The following is a 25,059-nucleotide window of genomic DNA, read 5'->3' on the forward strand; positions in this document are numbered from 1 at the left end:
GCGATAATGAAGAGCCGGCATTAAAAAACAGTTATATTCACTCACAACCATAACAGGGATTTTTATCCCAACATAAACAAAAGGAGGAGGAAAAAAAAAACACAGCACCGAAAATACATGGAAATGAATGTAAAACAAGGCAAAATGCTACAATATTTGTTTGTTTGTTTCATGCCCAATGGAGAACTGAAAGAGGTCTAAGCAAGGGCTTTTGAAAAGACATATTAGATTCCAAAGTGGCACTCATTTCAAGGCACAAATATGGCAAAGCTTTCTTAAGGGAAATATGCTGTCACACCCAGGCACTTTTTAAAGCTTTAAGATGTGCTTCTTCCTTTGCCCAGGTGAACTGCGGGGGCCTTACTTAGAAGCTCTGGAAATCCCAGTAACCAAAGGCACTTCAAGTAGAACAATCAAACAAAATTTTATTTTCACAAAGTCCTTGGCAGACTTGGCACACGTAGTTAAGGTTTCAAATAAAAACAGTCAACTTATAAAACCTTGCAGATGTTCCTTTCTTGCTTTTCCCCTTTAGTTGCTGGGTTAACTTCCACCAAAGGCGAAGAGATCCTGAGATCCTCTTTACCCTAGCCCTGAGCTGCTATCAAAAAGGTCTATAACTATCTAAGCTCAAAGCTAGTTTTTGAGGGGAAGTTGGTAGGGCTTCTTCCAGTGACAAAGAAATCTGGAGATGTTCTCTGCCCCAGTGCTAAGCTACTATTTTTAGAAAGAACAGGTCTTTCCCTATCTATGCTTGGCACTGGTTTTAAAGGCACGTCAGTACTCACAATGGCCTTGTCTGAGTTGGCCTGGCTTGGACACTCAAGCACATCTAAGTTCTTTTTTCTTCTGTCTAGAAGGCAAGAGGCTTTTCAAAATGGAGTCTTCTTTCCCCAGGAAAAGGGGCGGTCTCCAGAACAGAAAAATATACTTGCAAGCTGAAAACAGCAACGCTTTGCAAACTGGAAGCAGCAAAGGCCTGCATGCTGGTTGCAAACCTCTGTTAATGAACAGCCCTGGAAGAAATGCAAACAGGTGCTATTCCTACAACTATGGGCAACTTGTAAAATCAAACCCCTGGGAGACGGAACAGGAAAGCAGTCTTATTGAAACCTCGTTGTTGGAGGATGATATCAGTTTTAAGTTTCAAGAATGAGTAGAGATAGATATTTTTATTGTAGATGCCGATTAAGAACTTCATTTATTGAGGAAGTTTAGGGCTTTTGGAAAGTATAACTGATAGTTAAGAAGATGGAGCTCATTTGTATTCCCCAGTATTTTTCCTTAGATGCTGCTTTGTGTAATAAAAACATTTTGTGTTAATATACATATCATTTTTTAAAAAGGAAAAATAATTGGCCCCTTTATTTTACACATACTTCTTCTTCATATAGGCTGACACTTATACATTGCTTACCACAGTAAACAAGAATACACACACACATACACACACACATATGAAGAAGAATATTCTTACATTGACCCATGGATAAGTTGATCCTGGTTTGGGTGTTGATTTTAAACTAACATTTCTAGACTTATACTCATAGGATAGACTGAATAATCGCCACAGGGCCCCTTTGCCTGTAGAAGGGAAATGGCAAGGAAAGAAGAAAGGTAGAACTGAATGGTGCTCAGGAATACCTTCTTCGCAGCTCTCTCCCTTGTACCCTGGGTTGCAGATACAGGTCCCCATGATGCAAGTGCCGTGACTACTGCAAGAGATATCGATGCACTGGTTGGTCGGAACGTCACACTCGGCCCCTTTCCATCCGCTGTGGCATAAACACCGCCCTTTCATGTACTGCCCATTTCCACTACACAACACAGGGCACGATGCTGCAACAGAACGTAAGAGGGAAAAGAACATGAAATCTTGCCATATTGGAGTCTAGAATATATTATCTCTATCTTTATCAGAATATTTCTATTTTGCCCTCTATCTAAAGCTCTCAGGGCGAAATACAATAAAATCAATTTAAATCTGAGACATTTAAAATAATTTTAAGCAACGAAGATTTCAGCAATTTAAAGCAATTTGAGCCATTTAAAACCATAAAATAAAATCCTTTAAACAGCTAAAACCATTAAAGAAACTGACAACTTAAAACAAGACCAGTCGGAACAGTTTATAACACAGTAAAGAATGCACAGTTGCAGATGTGGATGAAATACATTAGGACCCAAATGCTTTGGTAAAAAAAAATCATTTCCCTTGGCACTGGGACAATACTAGTGTTCATGCCAATTGTTGCTACAAGGGGAGGGTATTCCATGACCACAGGCTGCCACTGAAGAGAAGGACCTCCCACATGTCTTCCCACTTTATTGTACTCTGACTCGTGGGACACAAAGGTGGGCCATCCAGCATACATGAAATGTAAGTACAGTAGAGTCTCACTTATCCAAGACTCGCTTATCCAAGGTTCTGGATTATCCAAGGCATTTTGTAGTCAATGTTTTCAATATATCATGATATTTTGGGTCTAAATTCGTAAATACAGTAACATAACATTACTGCGTATTGAACTACTTTTTCTGTCAAATTTGTTGTATAACATGATGTTTTGGTGCTTAATTTGTAAAATCATAACCTAATTTGATGTTTAATAGACTTTTCCTTAATCCCTCCTTATTATCCAAGATGTTCGCTTATCCAAGGTTCTGCCAGCCTGTTTAGCTTGGATAAGTGAGACTCTACTGTATAGGGAAGTCCCCAATCATTAACATTACCACTGATAGTATGTCTCCTCCAAAAGTACATACCATGACTCAATATAGCCGTACAACAACAATTTTAAGACCAATAAGCTCATGATATGAATATGAATCAAGTGTTTGCATCCCTATTGTATGCTGAATAGCTCTTATGGCCAAGAGGTTTTTCCGAATGTTCAGGTGGAATGCCTTTTTTGTTTTGATCTCTGGAACAACAGACAACATCCTAGCTCGCTCCATCTTCTACATGACATCTCTTCAGGTTTTTAAAGGCAGGTATCATGTGACCTCTCAGTCTTCTCTTGTTGTTGTTGTTGTTTTTGTTTGTTTGTTCAGTCGCTTCCAACTCTTCGTGACCTCATGGACCAGCCCATGGAAGAGCTTCCTGTCGGCTGTCGCCGCCCCCTGTTCCTTCAAGGTCAAGCCAGTCACTTCAAGGAGACCATCCATCCATCTTGCCCTTGGTCGGCCTCTCTTCCTTTTTCCTTCCTTTCCCCCCAGCATCATGATCTTTTCAGTCTTCTCTAAGCTAACGTAAACAGTTTCCTCTAAATTGCTCCTTGTGAGACCTGGTTTCTAATCCTTTGATGCAGAATTTATTATCCATGAATGAAAGGAAGGGCTTTGATGATGCAATTTTGGGAGTGGGATCACTATGGCTCACTTTATTCCAGCCCTCTCTGGATTTTATGGGGTACCTTTTCAACCTGGTTGCATGCATTTAGATCAAGATAGGTAAAGGTAAAGGTTTCCCCTGACATTAATCCCTGTCATGTCTGACTCTGGGGGTTTGTGCTAATCTTCATTTCTAAGCCGAAGAGCCGGCATTGTTCATAGACACCTCCAAGGTCATGTGGCCGGCATGACTGCATGGAGTGCCGTTACCTTCCTGCCGGAGTGCTACCTATTGATCTACTCACATTGGCATGTTTTCGAACTGCTAGGTTGGCAGGAGCTGGAGCTAACAGCGGCTGCTCCCACCGCTCCCGGGGTTTGAACCTGGGACCTTTCGGTCTCCAGCTCAGTGCTTTAACACACTTCGCCACCGGGCTCCTTGTTGATCTAGATATCGCCCAGTATTTGTTAACTGTCCACACAATTGTCCCCAAGCCTCCTGATTTTGCTGCCTTGAATCTACCAAAAGCATTGCTGTGACAGCTTTCTGAGCCCTAACCGTTGAATTGCTGTTGAAAGTATTCTATCTAAAAAGCTAAAATGTTATTTCTGAGTTGGAAAGATGGCCTATAGACCTAAGTAAGCCTCCTTCATTTTTACAGCGAGACCATCAAGAATGAAGAAGCTTCCTCATTGTAGCATTTCACCCAAATCTTATCTTATAGTTTACCTTGACCAATTTGGAAGGCACCAAATTCCCAGCTTATGTTTGGAAGTGTAATTTTGTTTCTACCAAGTTCTCCCCTTTTCTGTTGACGCCGCCACAGACGACTTCATTCTCTTGTGCCCTGCCATTTGCCTCCCCACTTGCAGTGTATTACTGATGCCCACTTCCTGGAAGGCATTCTGGAAACTGATTTTATACAATATTAAATTAGCAGTCTGTCCAGGCTTTGACATAATGACAAGCTGCAGCTAATAAAATTGTAAGCTTCTGCTCTCCTCCCTGCGGCTGTGCCAGCTGAGAGGAGGGGATGGCATGGGAGCAGTGGTACATGCGAGAGCCAAGGCTTCAAGCAGCTTGTTCCCGTAATGATAAAATGCATCACGTCCAAATGCAAACAGTTTGCTAAAACAGATTATCAGACACTTTCCAGAAATGCTGTGGTCTTAATGATAGCTGTTGAAACCACTGTTTCAGAACTAGAATGTTTCCTGGAAAAGGAATGAGCTTAGAAGTAGCAGATGATAGTTTGAATTTTCAGAAAGGAACTTCTCCAGACTGTAATGCACCAAGTTCTTTGTTCAGCATGGATTGTACAAATGTGCTCTTCCATAAGATGCACTTCTAGCTCTTTCTGAGTCACTATTGGGGTAGCAATATAAAGAGAGTTAAGCTAAAAACCAAGCTTTGCATGGTTACAAAATCCCATTTTACAATAACAACAAACATCCTACCTCGGCCACAGTCTGGGCCCAGAAAACCAAGAAAACAATGGCAGGTCCCAGAAATACAGTCGCCATTCCCATAGCAGTTGCTGGGGCAATTATCCACCGATTCTAAGGAAAGAAACAGAGAATGAAATTGAAATGAGGAGGAATGATGTAAAGGTCAAAACACAACAACAGTGAGTATAAAAGAACAGGGCTTAAGACATCCATTGCATACACAAGGTCTGACTTGTGGTTGTGGTCTCGGCAGAAATTTATCAGAAGACTTGAGGTCCTACAGAATGGGAAGCTCAACAAATACTGATTGTCTTCTTATATTTAAAAATAGTTATATTCTGCCACATAGCAAAAGCTTTCTGAGAGGTTTAGAACTAAGTTTCTTATAACATTAGATCAATATCCCTTTATATAAGCATATCAACATATTTCTTATTTATTTATTTTGTCAAGTCAACATCAATTCAAGATGATGCATGTTATGAATGAGACTTCCAAGATCTGCAGTCAACAACTACATCGCTCAGGTCTTGCAAATTCAAGATTGTGGTTTCCATGAATCAATCCATCTGTAATGTGCTTTTCCTCTTTACCTTACTACCTTCAACCTTTCTGAACCTTATCATCTCTTCCAACAAGACCTATCATCTTGTAGTATGTCCAAAATCATAACATTAGAAAATGTGAACCATTTCCGCTACCTTGGCAGCCACCAGGAATCATAGAATCATAGAGTAGGAAGAGACCTCATGGGCCATCCAGTCCAACCCTCTGCTAAGAAGCTGGAAAATCGCATTCAAACTACCCCTGACAGGTGGACATCCAGCCTCTGCTTAAAAGCCTCCAAAGAAGTAAACATTGACACTGAAATACAACATCGCCTGAGCTCTGCTAGTGCAGCATTTTCCTGAATAAATCAGAGAGTGTTTGAAGATCAAGATATCTGTAGGGAGACCAAAGTGCTTGTTTTTAAAGCTATTGTCCTCCCAACCATGCTATAGGTCTGCGAAACGTGGACTGTCTACAGACATTACACTCAACCCCTGGAAAGATTCAATCAGTGTTGCCTCCAAAAAATCCTGCAAATCTCCTGGGAAGACAGGAGGACAAATGTCAGTGTGCTGGAAGAAGCAAAGACCACTAGCATCGAAGTATTGCTTCTATGCCATCAACTCCGGTGGACTGGCCACTTTGTCCAAATGCCCAATCACCATCTCCCAAAGCAGTTACTCTACTCCCAACTCAAGAACGGAAAATGAAATTATGGTGGACAGGAGAAGAGATTTAAAGATGGGCTTAGAGCTAACCTAAAAACTGTTGCATAGACACTGAGAACTGGGAAGCCCTGGCCCTTGAGCTGGAGGTCAGCTGTGACCAGCAATGCTGTGGAATTGAAGAGGGCCGGATGGAGGGCAAAAGAGAGAAACGTGTCAAGAGGAAGGCACGTCAAGTCAACCCTGAGTGGTACCACCTTCCACCTGAAAACTGATGTCCTCACTGTGGAAGAACATGCGGATCAAGAATAGGGCTCCACAGTCACTTACGTACTCACTGCCAAGACACTATACTTGGAAGGCCATCAAACTTAGAAAACGAGGGATCGCCGAAGTGAATGTCCATTGTCAGAAAACTTCAGTTTAGGAAACTTTGTTTGTAGTGAGATTTTTATTCATTCAAATGTTTGTATCCAATGATTCTTCAGTAGGCATACGACAAAACCATGTCAAACAATTTACAACAATTTAAAATCGTAAGAATAATTTAGACTGAAAATGTATGCAATGATCTGACCACAACAAACAAAATAGTTTTTTCCCAAACATCTTTCTTGCTTCTGGTTTTAAAATGTATGCAAAGGAATTGGAAATATTATGTCCTCAACAATTTTGGCTTTAGTACTGAATAATCTGTCTTTACACTTGAGAATCTTATTTCCTTCAGTCATAGCTGCTTTTCCAAATTTTAGTATTTTTCTTATTTCTTGACTACAGTCTGTATCCAAGTTTATAGCACCAAGGTATTTGAACGTCAAAGTTTATCAAAACATTTTTTAGGTGTTGGGAAATTCTGATGAAAATGTACATCAGAAAGTTTTGTTTTGTTTTGTTTTTGCTCAGAAAACAGCACTTTTTGTATAAGAAACATTTCTTCTGCCCCAAAATTATGGTACTTTGTGTGCAAAAAATTCTTCTTCTTTTTGGCATAGAAACTGCTGTTCTCAGAGGGAGAAAAAAAAAACCTCTGGTGCAAATTCTGCACAGAATGAGTCCCAAAGAGTGAATGATTTTCAAATTTTTTAAATAAACTTTCTTTTAACAGTAAGAAAATTAATAAATTTACTTATTGCTTCTTTTAAGAACAAAATTGTTGAAGAATTACCTCCCCAATGGGCCACCAGTCTACCAGTATTAAGAATCTGGCTACAAGTATAAAAAACTGTGAAATCAGGACAGTGAATAAAGAAAACAGAGGAATTCCAGACATTAATCAATCAGGGCCAGCTAACACTTCCTAACAAAGGATTCCCCCAGGCAGTAAACAGCCAGATCTTGAAACTGAAAGGACAAGCAATGCTAATCAAGGTGATTAATTGCAACATTCACACTTGCCTCCAATAGACAAGAGTCCTTTCTTCCATTCTGGACTTTCCACAGATATATAAACCTCCCTTGCCTCGTTTCCAATATACCTCAAAACCTCTGAGGATGCCTGCCATAGATGTGGGTGAAATGTCAGGAGAAAATGCTTCTGGGACATGGCCATAGAGCCCAGAAAACTCACAGCAACCCAGTGATTCTGGACATGAAAGCATTCAACAACATGACGGCCACCAAACTTTCCATACTTTTAAGAATTCAAAAGATCAGGATGTGTTTCTACTATATAGTTTAATGTGTGTCTTTAGCATATGACACCTCCTGTTTAATGTCACTAAAGCTGGGTAACCACATTCCATCTGTACAAAAAATATAGAAAACCACGGCATTAAAAAGCTGTGCATTTCAGTATATAATACCACGCATCCAAAAATAATGCAATTCCTCCTTCTTCAGGGGATAGAGGAGGGGATACAATTATTCAATTTCTTTGCTTCTGCTAAATAATTCCAGAGGAATCTAGGCTTTGCCAAAACACCAGCCATTTCTCATCTTCAAAAAGCAAGTAGGACAAAGGAAAATTGTATCTGGCATTTTCTGCTTCGTTTTTATGACAGCTCAAACCATGAATGTTTACCATTTTCTTTTCATACACTACATGGCTTATTAAATGTTAAATTCTCCCCAAAGAGAGAATAAAGATAATTTCTGGGTATTTCTAAGCATATGTTCTCAGCGTAAAGACAGGGTACAATTGCTCATGGGGGCTTTGGCGAAATGACAAAATAGCATGGTTCGCTTGAGTCTATTGTTTCTGATCCTCTCTAAATGTAATGTGCGTCATATTAAAACGGAATGTAATTATATAGGGGTGGCCTTAAGCTTAGCTGGATTCATTTTTAGTTGAGACAGGTTAGAAACAAGGATGGTGCTGAGGAAACAGCTTCTAATTCTTTTAAAGACCTTGAATCAGGTCCTTCCAGCAAATGAAACATCTCTAGCATTTCTTTAACTTCTTTTCTAGAAGGCATATTAACGGGAGGGGCACTTATGCAGAGATGGCAAAAGGACCTTTCCAAAATATGGTATGGGGTTGACTGCTATATTCTTAACTGCAGACTATGATCAAGACTAGGAGCCAATGTGCTGCAGTTATTATGAGTGTTGAACTATCACTCACGAACAGGGTTTGAATCCTTGCTCAGCCATGAAAACCCAACAGGTGACTTAGGACAAATCACACACTCTTAGCCTCAGAAAAACCCATGATAGGTTCACCATAAGTTGAAAACGACCTGAAGACACACAACAATGACAACAGCAACAACAATGGCCAACACCCTACTAGCCAGCAAAACTATGCTGGTGGAAGAGAAGGCATGGTGTAGGCACTGTGATGATGGGTAAGAAGGCTGGAAATTATCTTCATCATGACATCAAGCTGCTATCTAAAATAGCTTTTACTATCATTTTTCTACCAGTACAATATCCCACCTCTGAGAAATCCTTGCCTAAGAAAACCCTATGAAATTCATAGGGCATCCATTAGTTGACAGGCAACTTGTAGGTACACAAGCATGCAAAAATAGGATGGGTCTCGCTGCTGCTAAGATTTCTGATGTAGTAAAAGGATGGGAGAAAACTGAAGAGTACTAAGATAAAGTAGTAAAAATGCAGAATGAGAAAGTAAGTGTCTATGATTCTATGTGTCCTCACCGAGAAACAGTTTATCTTCCATATCCACCGATAGTACATCCATTGATTTAATTTTCTACAGTAGTGATTCTCAACCTTCCTAATGCCACAACCCCTTAATACAGTTCCTCAAGTTGTGATGACCCCCAACCATAACATTATTTCAGTTGCTACTTCATAACTGTCATTTTGCTATTGTTATGAGTCGTAATGGAAATATTTGATATGCAGGATGTATTTTCATTCACTGGACGAAATTTGGCACAAATATCCGATATGCCCAAATTTGAATACTGGTGGGGTTGTGGGTGGAATTGATTTTGTAAATTGAGGGTTGTAGTTGCTAGGATTTATAGTTAGCCTACAATCAAAAAGCATTCTGAACCCCACCAATGACAGAATTGGGGCAAACTTGGCACACAGAACCCCCACAACCAACAGAAAATACTGGAAGGGTTTGGTGGGACCTTGAGTTTTGGAGTTGTAGTTCACCTACATCCAGAGAGCATTGTGGACTCAAACAATGTTAGATCTGGACCAAACCTGGCATGAGTACTCAGTATGCCCAAATGTGAACACTGGTGGAGTTTGGGAAAAATAGACCTTGGCATTTGGAAGTTGTAGTTGCTGGGATTTATAGTTCAACTACAATCAAAAGGCATTCTGAACCCCAGAAATGATAGAATTGGGCCAAACTTCCCACACAGAACCCCCATGACCAACGGAAAATACTGTGTTTTCCAATGGTCTTTGGAGACCCCTCTGACATCCCCTCGTGATCCCCCCAGGGGTCCTGACTCCCAGATTGAGAGACACTGATCTACAGCCTGAATTGTTTTCAAAACATATCCAAAAAGAAAATCTTGTTTTTGTCATCTATATATATAAAAGGGTAATGAAATTTTGGCCTAGGACAAAACAACAAAACTACACATCCCAGAAACACTAAACTTGGCAGCACAACCCCTCATCCATGCCTCTATGTCCATACAAAAAAAAAGAAATATAAAGTCCTAATTAGAGGGAGAGGAATAATTGTTTTTATCCAATTGCTGCCAGTTAAAAGGCTAAGCTCCGCCCACTTGGTCTCCTAGCAACCCACTCAACCCAGGGGACAGGCAGAGTTAGGCCTCACTTAGGCCTCTTGCACACTGCCTATTAAATACAGATTATCTGATTTTAACTGGATTATATGGCAGTGTAGACTCAAGGCCCTTCCACACAGCTATATAACCCATTTATAATGGACTTAATGTCAGGAGAAAACCTTTACCCTTTACCTTAACTATCACCAATTCCTCAATACTTTATTTCCCATACCACTATACTTCGCCACAGCAACGCGTGGCCGGGCACAGCTAGTTTTATATAAGGGACACCATTCTATTGCACAATGGGACTTGATCATCCATCAATTTTGGGATTCAGGGAGTGGTGGTTCCAGAACCAAACCTCAGCAGATACCAAATGCCAACTATCTAAAAGACAAACTTAGGCGGTATTGCATTAATTTAAAGTCAAGCACTAACATCTCAAAGTAATGAGATGAGTCAGCAGACGAAGTTAGAGACTTAAAGAACAAGTCAAGGACCAGTAAGTAATGGCCCAGGCAAAATCCTAGCCTGAAGCTTTTATAGGCCTTCCTTTTGGGAAGAACCATCAGCCCCCCACAGCTGAATGAAGTCACAGAAGAATATGGAAAGTCTTTATCCCCGAAGGATGTCTTCCAGCCTGTCTCCTTGGTGGGTCACCAGATTGTGTAACCTACCAAGCTTCCAGTTCCAGCCGCATTACTGTAAAAGCAGTCTGTAGAGTCCACAAACATTCTTACCAGCTTACAAGCATCACGAAAGATTACTGCGGCAAACTTTTAAAAATCTGGCCTCGTTCTGTCCTGCAATTACCTACGTGAATTACTTTTTCTTTGGACAAAATGCAATTATATATATTAAAGAGATGGACAAATTGGCCAGACTCCCAATAGGTCTTTCTTTTTCCCTTGGTTTTGGATTAATTATCTGCCCTCCGGCTAGCTGGGTTGGCCAGCAGAACACTGACTGTTGCAGTATTTCTTCCTTATTTATTCACTGGGTAGCATCGGGCTTAATTACTAAGGGCCTCTGTCTCTTGGGCTGGAGGCCAAGGCAATGTCTGCCTGATACCAGGCCTTATTAGAGGTAATGCAACTGCATGTTAAATGTTACATATTTTATAGCCTCCAAGCATTGAATAAAGACGAAAACGTATGCCAAGAATAAAAAGGCAAAAGAAAATATAGAGATGCTATGCGTTTAGCAGGGTAAAGAGAGAAAGAGATGTTAGAGGGATATAGCGGGTGGCAGATAACAACAGCTTGCCATTAATTAGAACCAGCACCAGTTTCAGATAATTGGTTAAGTATCACATAATTTCTGTTGCTAAAACAGTTGCTGATTATTTGCATGACATGGCTATATCTACCATATACAGTAGAGTCTCACTTATCCAAGACTCGCTTATCCAAGGTTCTGGATTATCCAATGCATTTTTGTAGTCAATGTTTTCAATATATCGTGATATTTTGGTACTAAATTTGTAAATACAGTAATTACAACATAATATTACTGCGTATTGAACTACTTTTTCTGTCAAATTTGTTGTATAACATGATGTTTTGGTGCTTAATTTGTAAAATCATAACCTAATTTGATGTTTAATAGGCTTTTCCTTAATCCCTCCTTATTATCCAAGGTATTTGCTTATCCAAGGTTCTGCCGGCCCATTTAGCTTGGATAAGTGAGACTCTTCTGTATAAGTAAACTTCATGTATAAGTTGAGGGCAGGTCTGGAGGCCAGAATTATGGATTTTGATACGTTGGCACAGCGGTTAAACTGTTGAGCTGCTGAACTTACTGACCAAAAGGTTGGCAGTTCGAATTTGGGGAGTGGGGTGAGCTCTTACTGTTAGCCCAGCTTCTGCCAACCTAGCAGTTCAAAAAGATGCAAATGTGAGTAGATCAATAGGTACTGCTCCGGTGGGAAGGTAACAGCGCTCCATGCAGTCATGCCGGTCACATGACCTTAGAGGTGTCTACGGACAATACTGGCTCTTTGGCTTAGAAATGGAGATGAGCACCAGCCCCAGAGTCGGACACAACTGGACTTAATGTCAGGGGAAAACCTTTACATTAATGGATAAGTCGGGGGTCACTTTGTGGAGAGGGGCAAGCAGCAGCCCCATTGCAGGCAGCCAATTGCCCCCAACATTTTTCCTCTCAGGTAAAGATAAAGGTTTTCCCCTGACATTAAGTCTAGTCATGTCTGACTTCGGGGGTCGGTGCTCATCTCCATTTCTAAGCTGAAGAGCTGGCATTGTCCATAGACACCTCCAAGATCATGTGGCTGGCATGACTGCATGGAATGCTGTTACATTCCCGCTGGAGCAGTACCTATTGATCCACTCACATTTGCATGTGTTTGAACTGCTAGGTTTTCCCTCTTAGGTATTCAAAAAGGCCTTTCACTATTCTATTCAAAGAAGGGGATGGTTTTATGATTGACAGAAGTTAGGGTAACGTATTTATGCTTATTAAAAAAAGGAAACATCTCCTTCTCAGATGAGTGGTGAAAAACGAGAGTTAAGTGCGTCTCATAAAAACCTTTAAAAAGCACCAAGCCCTTCTACTTTTTGACACTCTTTTAAAGGGAAGCAACAAAGAGCTGCAATTTTTCTGCCCATTCAGATGCTCTCAGGATGGACTAAGCTCTCACTTTTCGCCGCTATCCAAAGAAGAAGGTGTTGCTTTTTCCATATAAGGTACAGTACTTACCACAGACAAGGTGGCCCAGTTTTTTGGGGGGTCAATTTTTAACAAACAATTCTAGACTTCTACATGAGTATATACAGTAGCAATCTGCTTGTGGTAATGTGGATTTCACATTTACCCTAAGAGACTTCTGGATTAAAGAATAGTTAAAGCAGACTTCAAAAGCCAGTGAGATCCTTCTCATCTACTGCAAGCCACCAGGGAAGCTGTTACAATCCTTGTGTACCAGCAAATTTACATTCTGGGCTGGGAACATGCTTCTTGAGTCACAGTTTTTGGGCTGAAGTGGTGTTTCCTTGTCTTGCCCTTCTCTTTTCCTTCCCATCTGTTAACTTAGGAAATATTTATTAAAAGCTACGAGCCTGAATAACAGCAGATACTGGCCAATATGGCCAGTAACCATTGTTTGCCCTCTGCAGAAAGAACTTTTCTCTTTGTTGCTCATGCACTCATGTCTTCTTGCTTTGTTTCCTTTCTCTAAAGCTTTTTTTCTGGTTCATCATACTAATGAAAAATTCATTCTTGCTATCTCTTGGCTCTGCCCCGTGCCACCCCCAGTCCTACAATTTCGACTTCCATCCCTAGATACAACAACGAAAGAGTTGCCATATACTACAACACATGTCCCTTCCAAATGGCAGTTGAAACATGAACTCCACTAAATTAATTACATAACAAATGACCTCTATTTTAAAAACATCTAAAATAAATAACTTGGTGGTGGTAGAAGCACTGATTACTTTTCTCCCTTTTCATGTCTGCATGAAATAAGGACCTGCTCGCATTACACAAATGTACGAATAATGGATCCATCTCCCTCGTGTCTTCCAACTTTCCTGCAGATAATGTTGCAAAATTCAGTAATACTGATTGATGAAGGGGAAGCCGGCAAATGATCATTTTTCCTAGGAATTATGAACACACGTTCTCAAAATTCTTGCTCCGTCTTGTTCCTTTTACGTTCTTTTCTAATGTTACTCATTTATCAGACATGTCAGCAGGCTGGTTGGTGGAGATATATTCCACAAATGGGAATTTTGCATTCTTAAAATACTCTTTTCAGAAGGCGGATGGGCAAAAAGGTGAACCCAGTAGAAAGAGGACTTGAGGGCTGCCTTAAATTTGCCCTTGTTTGATATTTTCTAATATTTTCTGAGTTTTGTACTGGCTCTTCCAGGGCTAAGGTTTTTCAAAGATCTTGCGCATCAAGCCACCTATACAGCTGCAGAGTGTATCAGACATGGCCATGCATAACCTGTGTTGCCATATGCCTTCAAGTTGTTTCCAACTTATGGTGACCCTAAGTTAATCCTATCATGGGGTTTTCTGATGCTGAGCATGAGTGGCTCACCCAGGGTCACTCAGTGGGTTTTCATGGCCAAGCACAGACTTGACTCCACTCATAGTGCAACACTCAAACCAATACAACACATTGTGGGATGCGATACATATCAAAACCCATTACCAGTGAAAGAGAAAGGGTGGAGGATGGAATAGGGAACTAGGAGCTGTCATTTTTAATTATTGACAAAGAAATGTTATGAGGAAATGGGATTATTGGCCACATACCACCATCTACGATTCCAAGGCCGGAGTTAAAATTGCTGGAAGAAACATTAACAACCTTAGGTATGCAGATGATACCACTCTGATGGCCGAAAGTGAGGAAAAGCTGAGGAGCCTTATCACCAAGAGGAAAGAAGAAAGTGCAAAAGCTGGGTTGCAGTTAAACATCAAGAAAACCAAGATCATGGCAACTACACCTATTGATAACTGGCAAATAGAAGAAGAAAACGTGGAGGCAGGGACAGACTTTATATTTCTAGGCACGAAGATCACTGCAGATGCAGACTGCAGCCAAGAAATCAGAAGAAGTTTACTTCTTGGGAGGAGAGCAATGGCCAATCTTGATAAAATAGTGAAGAGCAGAGACATCACACTGGCAATGAAGGTTCGCAGTCAAAGCAATGGTATTCCCCATAGTAACCTATGGTTGCGAGAGCTGGACCATAAGGAAGGCTTTTGAACTTTGGTGCTGGAGGAAAATCCTGAGAGTGCCTTGGACCTTGGCAAGAAGATCCAACCAGTCCATCCTCCAGGAAATAATGCCCAATGGCTGCTCACTGGAGGGAAGGATATTAGAGGCAAAACTGAAGTATTTTGGCCACATCATGAGGAGACAGGAAAGCTTGGAGAAGATCATGATGCTGGGGAAAATGGAAAGAAAAAGGAAGAGAGGCCGACCAAGGGCGAGATGGATGGATGGTATCCTTGAAGTGACTGGTTTGACCTTGAAGGAACTGGGGGCGGCGATGGCCGACAGGGAGCTCTGGCGTGGACTGGTCTATGAAGTCACGAAGAGTCGGAAACTACTATGCGACTTAGAGAGAGACCACCATCTACAGTGGTTTTCCTCTAGTTCTACTGGTACAGAATCATTGCCCTATTTGCAGGGCATATTTTTCAGGATTTCATGTGGATATGTGAAACTGAAGGTAACAGCAAGCCATTTTGAATGAGCAACATCCATCAGAAGTTAACCATAGAGTCGTAATGGAGAAGACAACTTTCTAGGCATTGCTAGATCCTTCAGCACAACTCTATCATCACCTTGTGGCAGAAGGAGGACCTAGGAAATTCCTATAATTGAAGTGAATGGCATATTGACTTGTCTTTTCAAAAGCCCACACTTCCTGTTCTTCAGGAGGGCTTTAGGCATTTATTTTTGCATGGTAGGGGGTTGGACTAGATAGCTCTTATGGGCTGTTCCAACTCAATATCTACAATGCTATGATTCTAAGATTCATAGCTGGCGACTTTCTTGTCAAGGAGGGTCTATGTATTTACTTAGCATTAGCATAACTTAGCTTCTATCTTTCCTTCCAGTCACTGTGCAATCAAGGCAATTAAGATCATGGCTGGGTAATACACTGATGGAAGTCCCCAGGGGTCCATCCACACTAGTATGGAATGATGAAACTACAGTTTCCCAGCAGCTTTAGTTTTCTCTTCCAAAGAGTACCAGTGTTTCACCAAACTAACTCACAGGCTTCCACAGTATTGAGTCAGCATTAGTTCCAAAGTGCAGATGCATGCCAGATAGATATAGATTAACCCTAGGAAACTTCTAATAGGCCTAGTAAAGCATCTCGCCTACAAACCAGCAGAGTTACTGCTAGCCAGAAATGTAAATACTGGGCTCAGTGGATTAATGGTCTGGCACATTATAATTCAACTTCCCATCAACTGTAACATCAACTTTGCTGCTGTGAGTGAAACAAACATGCATAGAAAACGCACAACACTGCTGAATTATTCCATTTTGCTTTCCAAATTTCAGGCCTAAACCATGAATAGAGTATATCAGCACAGACTCACAGCATAAATCCTGATCCTCACCCTCTGCTCTGCTTTGCATCTACCACCTGGACAGCAGGAAAGGGGTTAAATTAAAGGTCCCTTATCTTGTCTCCTTAAGTGAGGAAGAATACCAATAAACCCCTCATTTCACTTTGATCTGTGAACAATCCCTTTGGCTAATATGTCTCTCTTAATTTCCAGACAGAAGCATATGTTTCTTTGTTTGAATGACAAGCTATGAGCAACTATGGTTGCTTCATAATTCATAACAGTTAATGACAACCCCCGGGGTTCAGGATTTGTCCCAGAAACCTCAAGGCTAGGTACAATCCTGAACTGAAAACCCTAATCTTCAAAACCATCCTACAAAACTTTATGTTGGCAGCAACAGAAGCCGCAGATACAAAAGTACCTGTGTATACATGGGACAGGCATTTGTTGTTTTCCTTATCTGCATCTGACAAAATAAATCCTTTCCTAGATCCTCCAGGTAATTGTATGGTATGCTTCTGCCACAAGTTGACCACAGAGTCATGCTGGAGGGCTTAGCAATGGCTACAAAGGTGTCTTCTCCAGAAGTTTCCTAAGTCCTCCATTAGGACTCTATGGACAACCTCTAGAGGAAGTTTTTCACTCAGGATGGTTCATTGTTACCCACAGTTTCTGTGAAGTCTTGGCTCTGCCTTTTCCTCTCCTTTGCTTTAGTTCCCCTGTTTATAAGTTTTCCCAATAGTGTAGATACCTCCCTTTGTATTAGTTTTGGGTGGAGCATAAAGCCTTTTTAGTTGGTCTATTCTATTTGCCTGTACAAAGCTCTCTTGCTAGACTTCTCCTCTTTCTGCAGCAGAGCTACAGTGACCAGAGCCTTGGGCACTGTCTGGTAATCCTAGGCCCAAGCAATCCAAAACAGGCATCCTGAGCACCTGCATTCAGCCAGTTTTCATATACCAGCAGTCCCAGAGACAACATAAGCTTTTGACCAGCTTAAGCTTCACAAGGAAGAAGATTGAGACAGTTTATGAACACCAGCTTGTAAACCATCGCTTTGCATCAGAAGCAGAAGACTTTCAAGGACTCCAGAGAGATGACTTCAACCAGCAAAATCTCCTTTTGTAATGTATTGTCTTAAGCTAGTTTACAGGTGGGGTTAACCCTTTATTAATCTTGTTTTCAGTAAACTCATTCTGCTTATCTTCTCACCTTGCCTAAAGTGCCTCTGTATGTGAAGGGTCTTGATCTTGACAAAAGGTATACAGATAGCCCCTGAGTAAAGCCAGACACTATAGTTTTTCCCAAAGGCTCGGGTATGCCATCACAGTTTCACATATCCACACAATATCCTGAAAAGCATGCACTGTGAATACAGCAATCATTCCGTACTAGTAGAACAGGATTTCCTGCTTCTTGGCAGGGGGTTGGACTGGATGGCCCATGAGGTCTCTTCCAACTCTACTATTCTATGATTCTCTGATTCTATGAGGTAAACCACTGTAGATGGCAGAATATGGTCAATAATCCCACCCATTTCCCCTTAATAACTTTCAAATATTCACTCATAAGAACTTCATGTCTAGGAATGCACTCATTTGTACACTAATCTATGCAAGCCCACGTTTTCTATGGTCTAAGCGAAAACAGTCTCAGAAGGCTCATTGTTTGCGGGAAAGATGGAAAAGTTTTATATCTAAGTGCCAAAATATACAAAGGGATCAGAACAACTCTGGTCCTCTCCCAATCCGGTTTCTGCTCTCAACTCTTATATATGGAAACACGAGCCAGGGAACTCTATAATGTGAAACAGGAACAAAACAGGCTGTGCTTATATTATCCTAGAATCCAAGAACCTTATACATCGACGGCGAGCGAATGCTCTGTCTTAAAAAGGGCAGAAACTCAAACCATACAGGCTGGCGTTTCCAGGTTTGCAAGGGCAGGTTTCGCTAGAAACAACTTTGGATAACACTGGAAGCCTTGTCAGGGAGGTTGAATTGAGGTCTGTCGAGAAATGTAAGAGCAACAATCCCCCACCGACCCACCCCCAATGCATGTGAATTAGCTTTAAAATTATGTAAACCTTTTCTTGACCCTGAAGCAAAAGTAATTATGCTAGTCAATGCATCTTTTGTAGAAACTCTGAGATCAAGCAAAGGTACCTATATTGAGAGAATTGACAAGCTGTGGCTGACAGAGAGAGATCGCAAGGCAACTGAACCTGGGAGGGATAACAGATGCTCGTTGGCTAGATTTTTTTTTTGTAAAAAGGAAAAAGTGGTGGTGGTGGAAAATGGATGGAAAATATCTGATTCCATCCATTTGCGGCAATGCAAAATACGGAAGAAAAAAGAATTCCTTGTACATTAATGATTGTGCATTTTTCAAGCCTGGAGGATCATTCCCATGCTCTCCGACATTTCACAAATGAAAACCAGGAGCTATGCAGCCAAACAATCTCAGACTGTGGTCAAGATGGCCAAGTTATTAATAAAAAAATCATAATCCCGAACGAGGAGATACAGCAGTTAGCCTTTGTTTGGGCAGGGCAAGTTTGTGACTGGTTAGCACATTGATGGGAGTCACCAGGGGTCCATCCACATTACTATGAAATAATGGGACTGTTTTTTATTTCCTGTATTTATATTCCACTTTCTCTCACCCTAAAGGGGACTCAAAGCAGCTCACAGAATAGCAAAATTCAATGCCGCATATACAGACAGGTAAAAATACAATACATTATACACAAAATGCGGAAACATGAGAAACGCCTCCCAGAGGATGGTAAAACATCCAGGGCAACATCCTTGCAGATAGCCAAATCTCTCACACCAGAAGCAACTTGCAGTTTCTCAAGTCACTCCTGACATGAAAAAAATCATATACAAAAACCAAATAAAACATAAATATTATAAAATATTATAAAACTGTTAATGTCATGAAACCAAGTCAAAGTCGTCGTTTGTGTTGCTACAATTATGCCGGTTCCCTACTGCACTTATCCAAATGCTTGGTCCCACAGCCAGGTCTTCAATCTTTTCCTGAGAACCAGGAGGGAGGGGCCAGTCTGATATCACTAGGGAGGGAGTTCCACAGCCATGGGGCCACCACTGAGAAGGCCCTGAACTCCGATCCCACCAATCGCACTTGCGACGGGGGTGGGACTGAGAGCAGGGCCTCCCCGGCAGCTCTTAATGCTCTCCCTGGTTCATAGGGAGAGATACGTTCAGACAGGTAAGTTGGTCTGCAACTGTTTAGGGCTTTATAGGTCAAAGCCAGCGCTTTGAATTGTGCTTGGTAGCAGACTAGCAGCCAGTAAAGCTGATATAACAGATTACAGTAAATAATCTGGCTGCCTTCCCTTGGACTACTTGAAGTTTCCAAACAGTCTTCAAAGGCAACCCCACGTAGAGTGTGTTGCACTATATTACAGTTTTCCAATAGCTTTAGTTTTCTCTTCCAAAGAGTACCAGTGTTTCAACAAACTACAATTCACATGCTTCCACAGCATTGAGTCATGGTAACTAAAGTGTAATTAAGCTGCATTAATTTACAGTGCTGATGAAAAAACAACAACAATAACAACAACCTTAACTCTACCCGAAACATCAACAACGACCCTAATCCTAACCGTAACCCAAACCTAACACTAACCCAAACCCAATACTAAGTCTAACCTTAACCCTAACCCTTACCATATGCTTAACCTTAACCCTAACTTTTTATCTTTTGTCTCTTTTTTTCTTTATCTTTTTAGATTTTTTTATTTTTATCTCTATTTTTTCCCTTTTTCTTCTTGGGTCTTTCTTTCTTTCTTTCTTTCTTTCTTTCTTTTTTTCTTTTTTTCTTTTTTTCTTTTTTTCTTTTTTTCTTTTTTTCTTTTTTTCTTTTTTTCTTTTTTTCTTTTTTTCTTTTTTTCTTTTTTTCTTCCTTTCTTCCTTTCTTCCTTTCTTCCTTCCTTCCTTCCTATCTATCTATCTATCTATCTATCTATCTATCTATCTATCTATCTATCTATCTATCTATCTATACTAAAACTATATTCTCACTCTTTTGATGTAGATTACTATTAAAACCTAATAAAAATATTTGGAAAAGTGTTGATGCACCTCAGATAGATGTAGATCAACCCCAGGAAACTTCTAATAGGCCTAGTAAAGCACCTCGCCTACAAACCAGCAGAGTCACTGCTAGCCAGAAATGTCAATACTGGGCTCGGTGGATTAATGGTCTGGCACAGTATAATTCAACTTCCCATCAACTGTAACAACAACGCTGCTGTGGCAAGTGAAACAAGAGTGCATAGAAAATGTACAACACTGCTGAATTATTCCATTTTGCTTTCCAAATTTCAGGCCTAATCTATGAATAGAATATATCAATACATACTCACAGCATAAATCCTGAGCTATCCTTAGCTAATAAATGCAGAAATTGTGGGGAAAGGCAGCATTCATGCTGGTTGTGGGATTCTGGGAAATAACTTGTACAACTTCTGACAAGTTTTCTCTCCACTATTCAACATGTATTTTTTGGCTCACTGCAGATGTGTGGTCCAGGAATAGCAGAATTCCTTGCACGTCCCAGCCCAATGTGCCTCCTAAAGCCACTTTTGTCACTAGACACATAGTATGGGAGAGCTAAAACCTGCCTCAGTGTGGTCTAGACCTCTAACCACAGATTTCCAACATTTCACAGATGGAAATGTGTGGCTAAAAAACAAAATAATGTAGCCAAGATGGTAAAAGTTATTACTGAGGAAGAACACACAAAATAGGCGAGGCCGCACCAGTTCACTTTTGGTTGAGCCTACTGGGATTCAGCACCTCTTCTCCTCTTTCTCCTATTTGAATCCTATTTGGAAGAGACAACAAGGGATATCCAGTCCAATCCCATTCTTCCATGCAGGAAAATACGATCAAAGCACTCCCGACAGATGGCCATCAAGCCTCTGATGAAAAACCTCCAGAGAAGGAGACTCCACCATGCTCTGATACATCATATTCCAGTGCCAAATACTTCTTACCATCTAAAATTTCCTCCCAGTGTTTAGGTGGAATATGAATCCATTACTCCATGTCCTAGTCTTCAGAGTAGCAGAAAACAAGCTTGCCTCTTTTCACATATTTAAACATGTATGTCATGTCCCCTCTCGACCTTCTTTTCTTCAAGCTAAAAACACCCAGCTCCCTAAGCCACTCTTCATAATGCATGGCTTCCAGAACTTATGTCATTTTAATCACTCTTATTAAATTGAATATAAACCAGTTTTGCATTTGACTTTAGTTTGCAGCAACTGAAGTAAATCAGGACAAAAGGGAAAGAAGAGAAAGAAACCAGGACACTTTAAAAGCAGCTGGAAAAGTGGGAGGTGGGAGGATTGATTGGGACTGTCCCTGTCAAATTGGAGCAGTTGGACTGCATTATCTTCATTTGTTTCAAATGGATTCATGGCCTTCAAAGTGTAGTATTTTGGTAGTGGATATGTAGGTGACTATGCATCCCCATTCTAGACCCGCATGTTCTTCCACAGTGAGGACATTGGTCTCCAGGTGGAAGGCAGTCCAAGTCAGTGTTGGCTTGACACGCCTTCCTCTTGGCATGTTTATCCCTTTCATCCTCGATTTGTGCCTCTTCAAATTCCACAGCACTGCTGGTCACAGCTGACCTCCAGTTAGCACACTCAGGGTGAGTGCTTTCCAGTTCTCAGTGTCTATATCATAATTTTTAAGGTTAGCTTTAAGCCCATCTTTAAATCTCTTTTCCTGTCCACCAACATTCCATTTTCCATTCTTAAGTTGGGAGTATAGCAACTGGTTTGGGAGATGGTGATCAGGCATTCGGACAACATGGCCAATCTAGCAAAGCTGATGGCAGAAGAGCATTGCTTCAATGCTGGTGGTCTTTGCTTCTTCCAGCACGTTGACATTTGTCTGCCTGTCTTCCCAAGAGATTTGCAGGATTGTTTGGAGGCAACATTCCAGGAGTTGAGTGTGACATCTGTAGACAGACCACGTTTTGCAGGTGTAGAACAGGGATGGGAGGACAATAGCTTTAAAAATAAGCACCTTGGTTTCTTACGGATATTCCGATCCTCAAACACTCTCTGCTTCATTCGGGAAAATGCTAAACTTGCAGAGCTCAGGCGGTATTGTATTTAATGTCAATGTTGACTTTTGAGGAGAGGTGGCTGCCAAGGTAGCGGAAATGGTCAACATTTTTTTTAACATTACACCATTAAGCTGTGTTTCTGGCACTGCAGAGGGATTGGCTGATGACTGCTGGAACAGCGCTTTGGTTTTCTCAATGTTTAATGAGAGGCTGAGCTTCTTGTATGCTTCTGGAAAGGTGGTTAGAGTGGCTTGTAAGTCTTCTGAATGCACACAGACTACATTATCATCGGCATATTGGAGTTCTATAACAGATGTTGTTGTAACCTTGGTTTTGGCTTTGAGTCTGCTGAGGTGAAATAGCTTGCCATTTGTCCAATAGATGATTTCCACTCCAATGGGAAGCTTCCCATCAAAAAGATGAAATAACATAGCGATGAAGATGGAAAATAAGGTTGGGGCAATGACACATCCCTATTTGACACCTGACTCCACCTTAAATTGGTCACTTTGGGAGTCCTTGCTATCCAAGACTGTTGCCATCATGTCATTGTGAAAGAGCTGCAGGATGTTCACAAATCTGTCAGAGCATCCATTCTTTTTGGAGGATGGTCCAGAGAGCACTGCAATTCACGGTGTCAAATGCCTTTGCAAGGTCAATGCATGCAATGTACAGAGGTTGAGATCTGTACTGGAGACCAGAAGTACCTGTAGCACCTACTCATGTCTCTTTCCTTCTGAAAAAAGAAATGCTTAAGCTGTGTTTCTGACTCGATCCATCTGGGTGACCTCCCTGAACTGACGCTACACCAGCCATTACCTCCAGTAGACATGGCTTTCGCTTGACATAAGGGCACCCCATATATTTATTTATTTTTGTCCTATGGCTTTTTTGACTTGCTGGTCCCTCAAGTTTGACAGCGACAGCTGCTGGTAGATTCGTTGGATGCCTAGAGCCATGGTTTTGAGCTGTTCCTTGCCATCTTGGAACAGGTTTTTGGCCAACATCTGTCCCAGATGTGCTGACTCCAGCTCCCCCACAGCCTGCTATTTTGTTCTACTTAAGGCCAGATTGTCCCAAATAAATCACCGTTATCTGGCGGGAGGTGAATCCGCCAGGCGCTTTGCTGAGGAGCATCTGTGTTAGAAAAATGCTGCCAAAGTCATTTACAAGAAGGTTAATTTATTATAGAGCAAAAGAGACCTTGGTCTTCCCTTGCTATAATTTGTAAGGACAAGGGATGGGGGAAGGAAAGCTTATTATATAAGGAGAGGCTGTTAATTCTCCAGCTTCTTTCTTTCTTCCCTTGCCAAGCGGCTATCATGAGCCTATTTGTGATGGCTCAGGCAGGGATTATAAACCATATATTGTCCTAAGGTTCTCAGGAGATGAGAGGAAGCTTTGGGAAGAAAAGCTCTAAAGAAATATGGCCCCTCTGAGTTTTGATTTTCCTATATCAGAGATGTTCACCATGACTAAGAGGTGGAGGAAGACGAAAGAGGCTTGCAAAATCATGTGTGATGCAAATAACTCCATTCCTTTTCACTTGCAATGAGAATTAGGAATCATCAGCAGAAATAAATGGGAAGGAGAAAAGAAGAGACCAGGGAGCAGTTGTGTTTCTATATTCAGAAGAGAAAGAAAGTATAGTAAAGGAAGATCTTTATGGAAGCCACACAAAGAGCAGAGAAGTAGCCAGATGCCTGGGGAGAAAGTGCAGTATAAATTTGAAGGCAAAATGGTTTACTCAAAATATACCCAAGCTCTCTGAGTCACTAGTAAGTTGAAATCTGCAAGTACAAAATGGTAGCTATGGATATTGTATTATTACAAGCCACCATAAACACTTTTGTAGAAGAATACGAGAAACTCAGCTTCTCATTGACCACTGAGAAAACCAAATTGCTCTACCAGTAGGCATCAACCAATTCTTTTGTAATGCCAGAAATAAAACTTAATGGTTTAAAGCTAGAAAATGTTGACTATTTCTGCTATGTAGGCAGCCACCTTTCCACAAAAGTTTACTATGACGCTGAAATGCAACACTGTCAGAGCTCTGCTAATGCAATCTTTTTTTGAACGAACCAGAGAATGTTTGAGGATCAGAGCATTTGTAGGGGTACCAAGATGCTTGCTTATAGAGCTACTAGCTGTGCCCGGCCACGCGTTGCTGTGGCTTGTCTGGTGGTGTTGGTGAGAACTTGTTGAGGCAGTGGTGGTATTGAATGTCTGTTGTATGGTTGTCTTTATGTTTAGTATGCATTTGGTTGTTTGTCTACTGTGAAAGTGGTGAGGGTAGAGGGAGTCTATGTCCCTGTGTAGTATTGTATAGTATTTATACATTGTCCATGTGTTGTGAATGCTTGGATTGTGTCCTGCTGCATAGTAGAAAGGGTTGGGCTGGATGGCCCTTAGGGGTCTCTCCAAACTCTTGGATTCTGTGCTTCTATTATTATTATCATCATCATCATCATCTTCATCATCATTATTATGTAGAGGCTGGTCCCCTGGGCTGAGTAGGTTGGTAGAAGACCAAGTGGGCAGAGTTTATCCTTGTAACTGGCAGCAATTGGATAAAAAACAATTATTTCTCTGCCTCTAATTAGGACTTTATTTTTCTTTTCTTTTTGTGGTATGAACGTAGAGGCATGGATGAGGGGTTGTGTTGCCAAGTTTAGTGTTTCTGGAATGTGTAGTTTTGTTGTTTTGTCCTAGGC

At 41.0% G+C, this 25,059-nt stretch overlaps 1 protein-coding gene across 16 annotated transcripts in view; it reads right to left on the minus strand.

Annotated features, from left to right (window-relative positions):
* The window catches only part of tenm4 (teneurin transmembrane protein 4), a 1,874,213-nt gene that overhangs the window by 199,806 nt on the left and 1,649,348 nt on the right, over positions 1 to 25,059 (minus strand). For all 16 annotated transcript variants that reach the window (XM_062977060.1, XM_062977059.1, XM_062977071.1 and 13 more), the window contains 2 exons: positions 4,792 to 4,893; positions 1,645 to 1,839 (listed from right to left, as the gene is read on the minus strand). In XM_062977060.1, coding sequence (XP_062833130.1) covers positions 1,645 to 1,839; positions 4,792 to 4,893 — 297 coding nt within the window. The remainder of the gene's footprint in view (positions 1 to 1,644; positions 1,840 to 4,791; positions 4,894 to 25,059) is intronic.

This window comes from Anolis carolinensis, chromosome 3 (genome assembly GCF_035594765.1).
Source record: "Anolis carolinensis isolate JA03-04 chromosome 3, rAnoCar3.1.pri, whole genome shotgun sequence".
Classification (NCBI taxonomy): domain Eukaryota; kingdom Metazoa; phylum Chordata; class Lepidosauria; order Squamata; family Dactyloidae; genus Anolis; species Anolis carolinensis.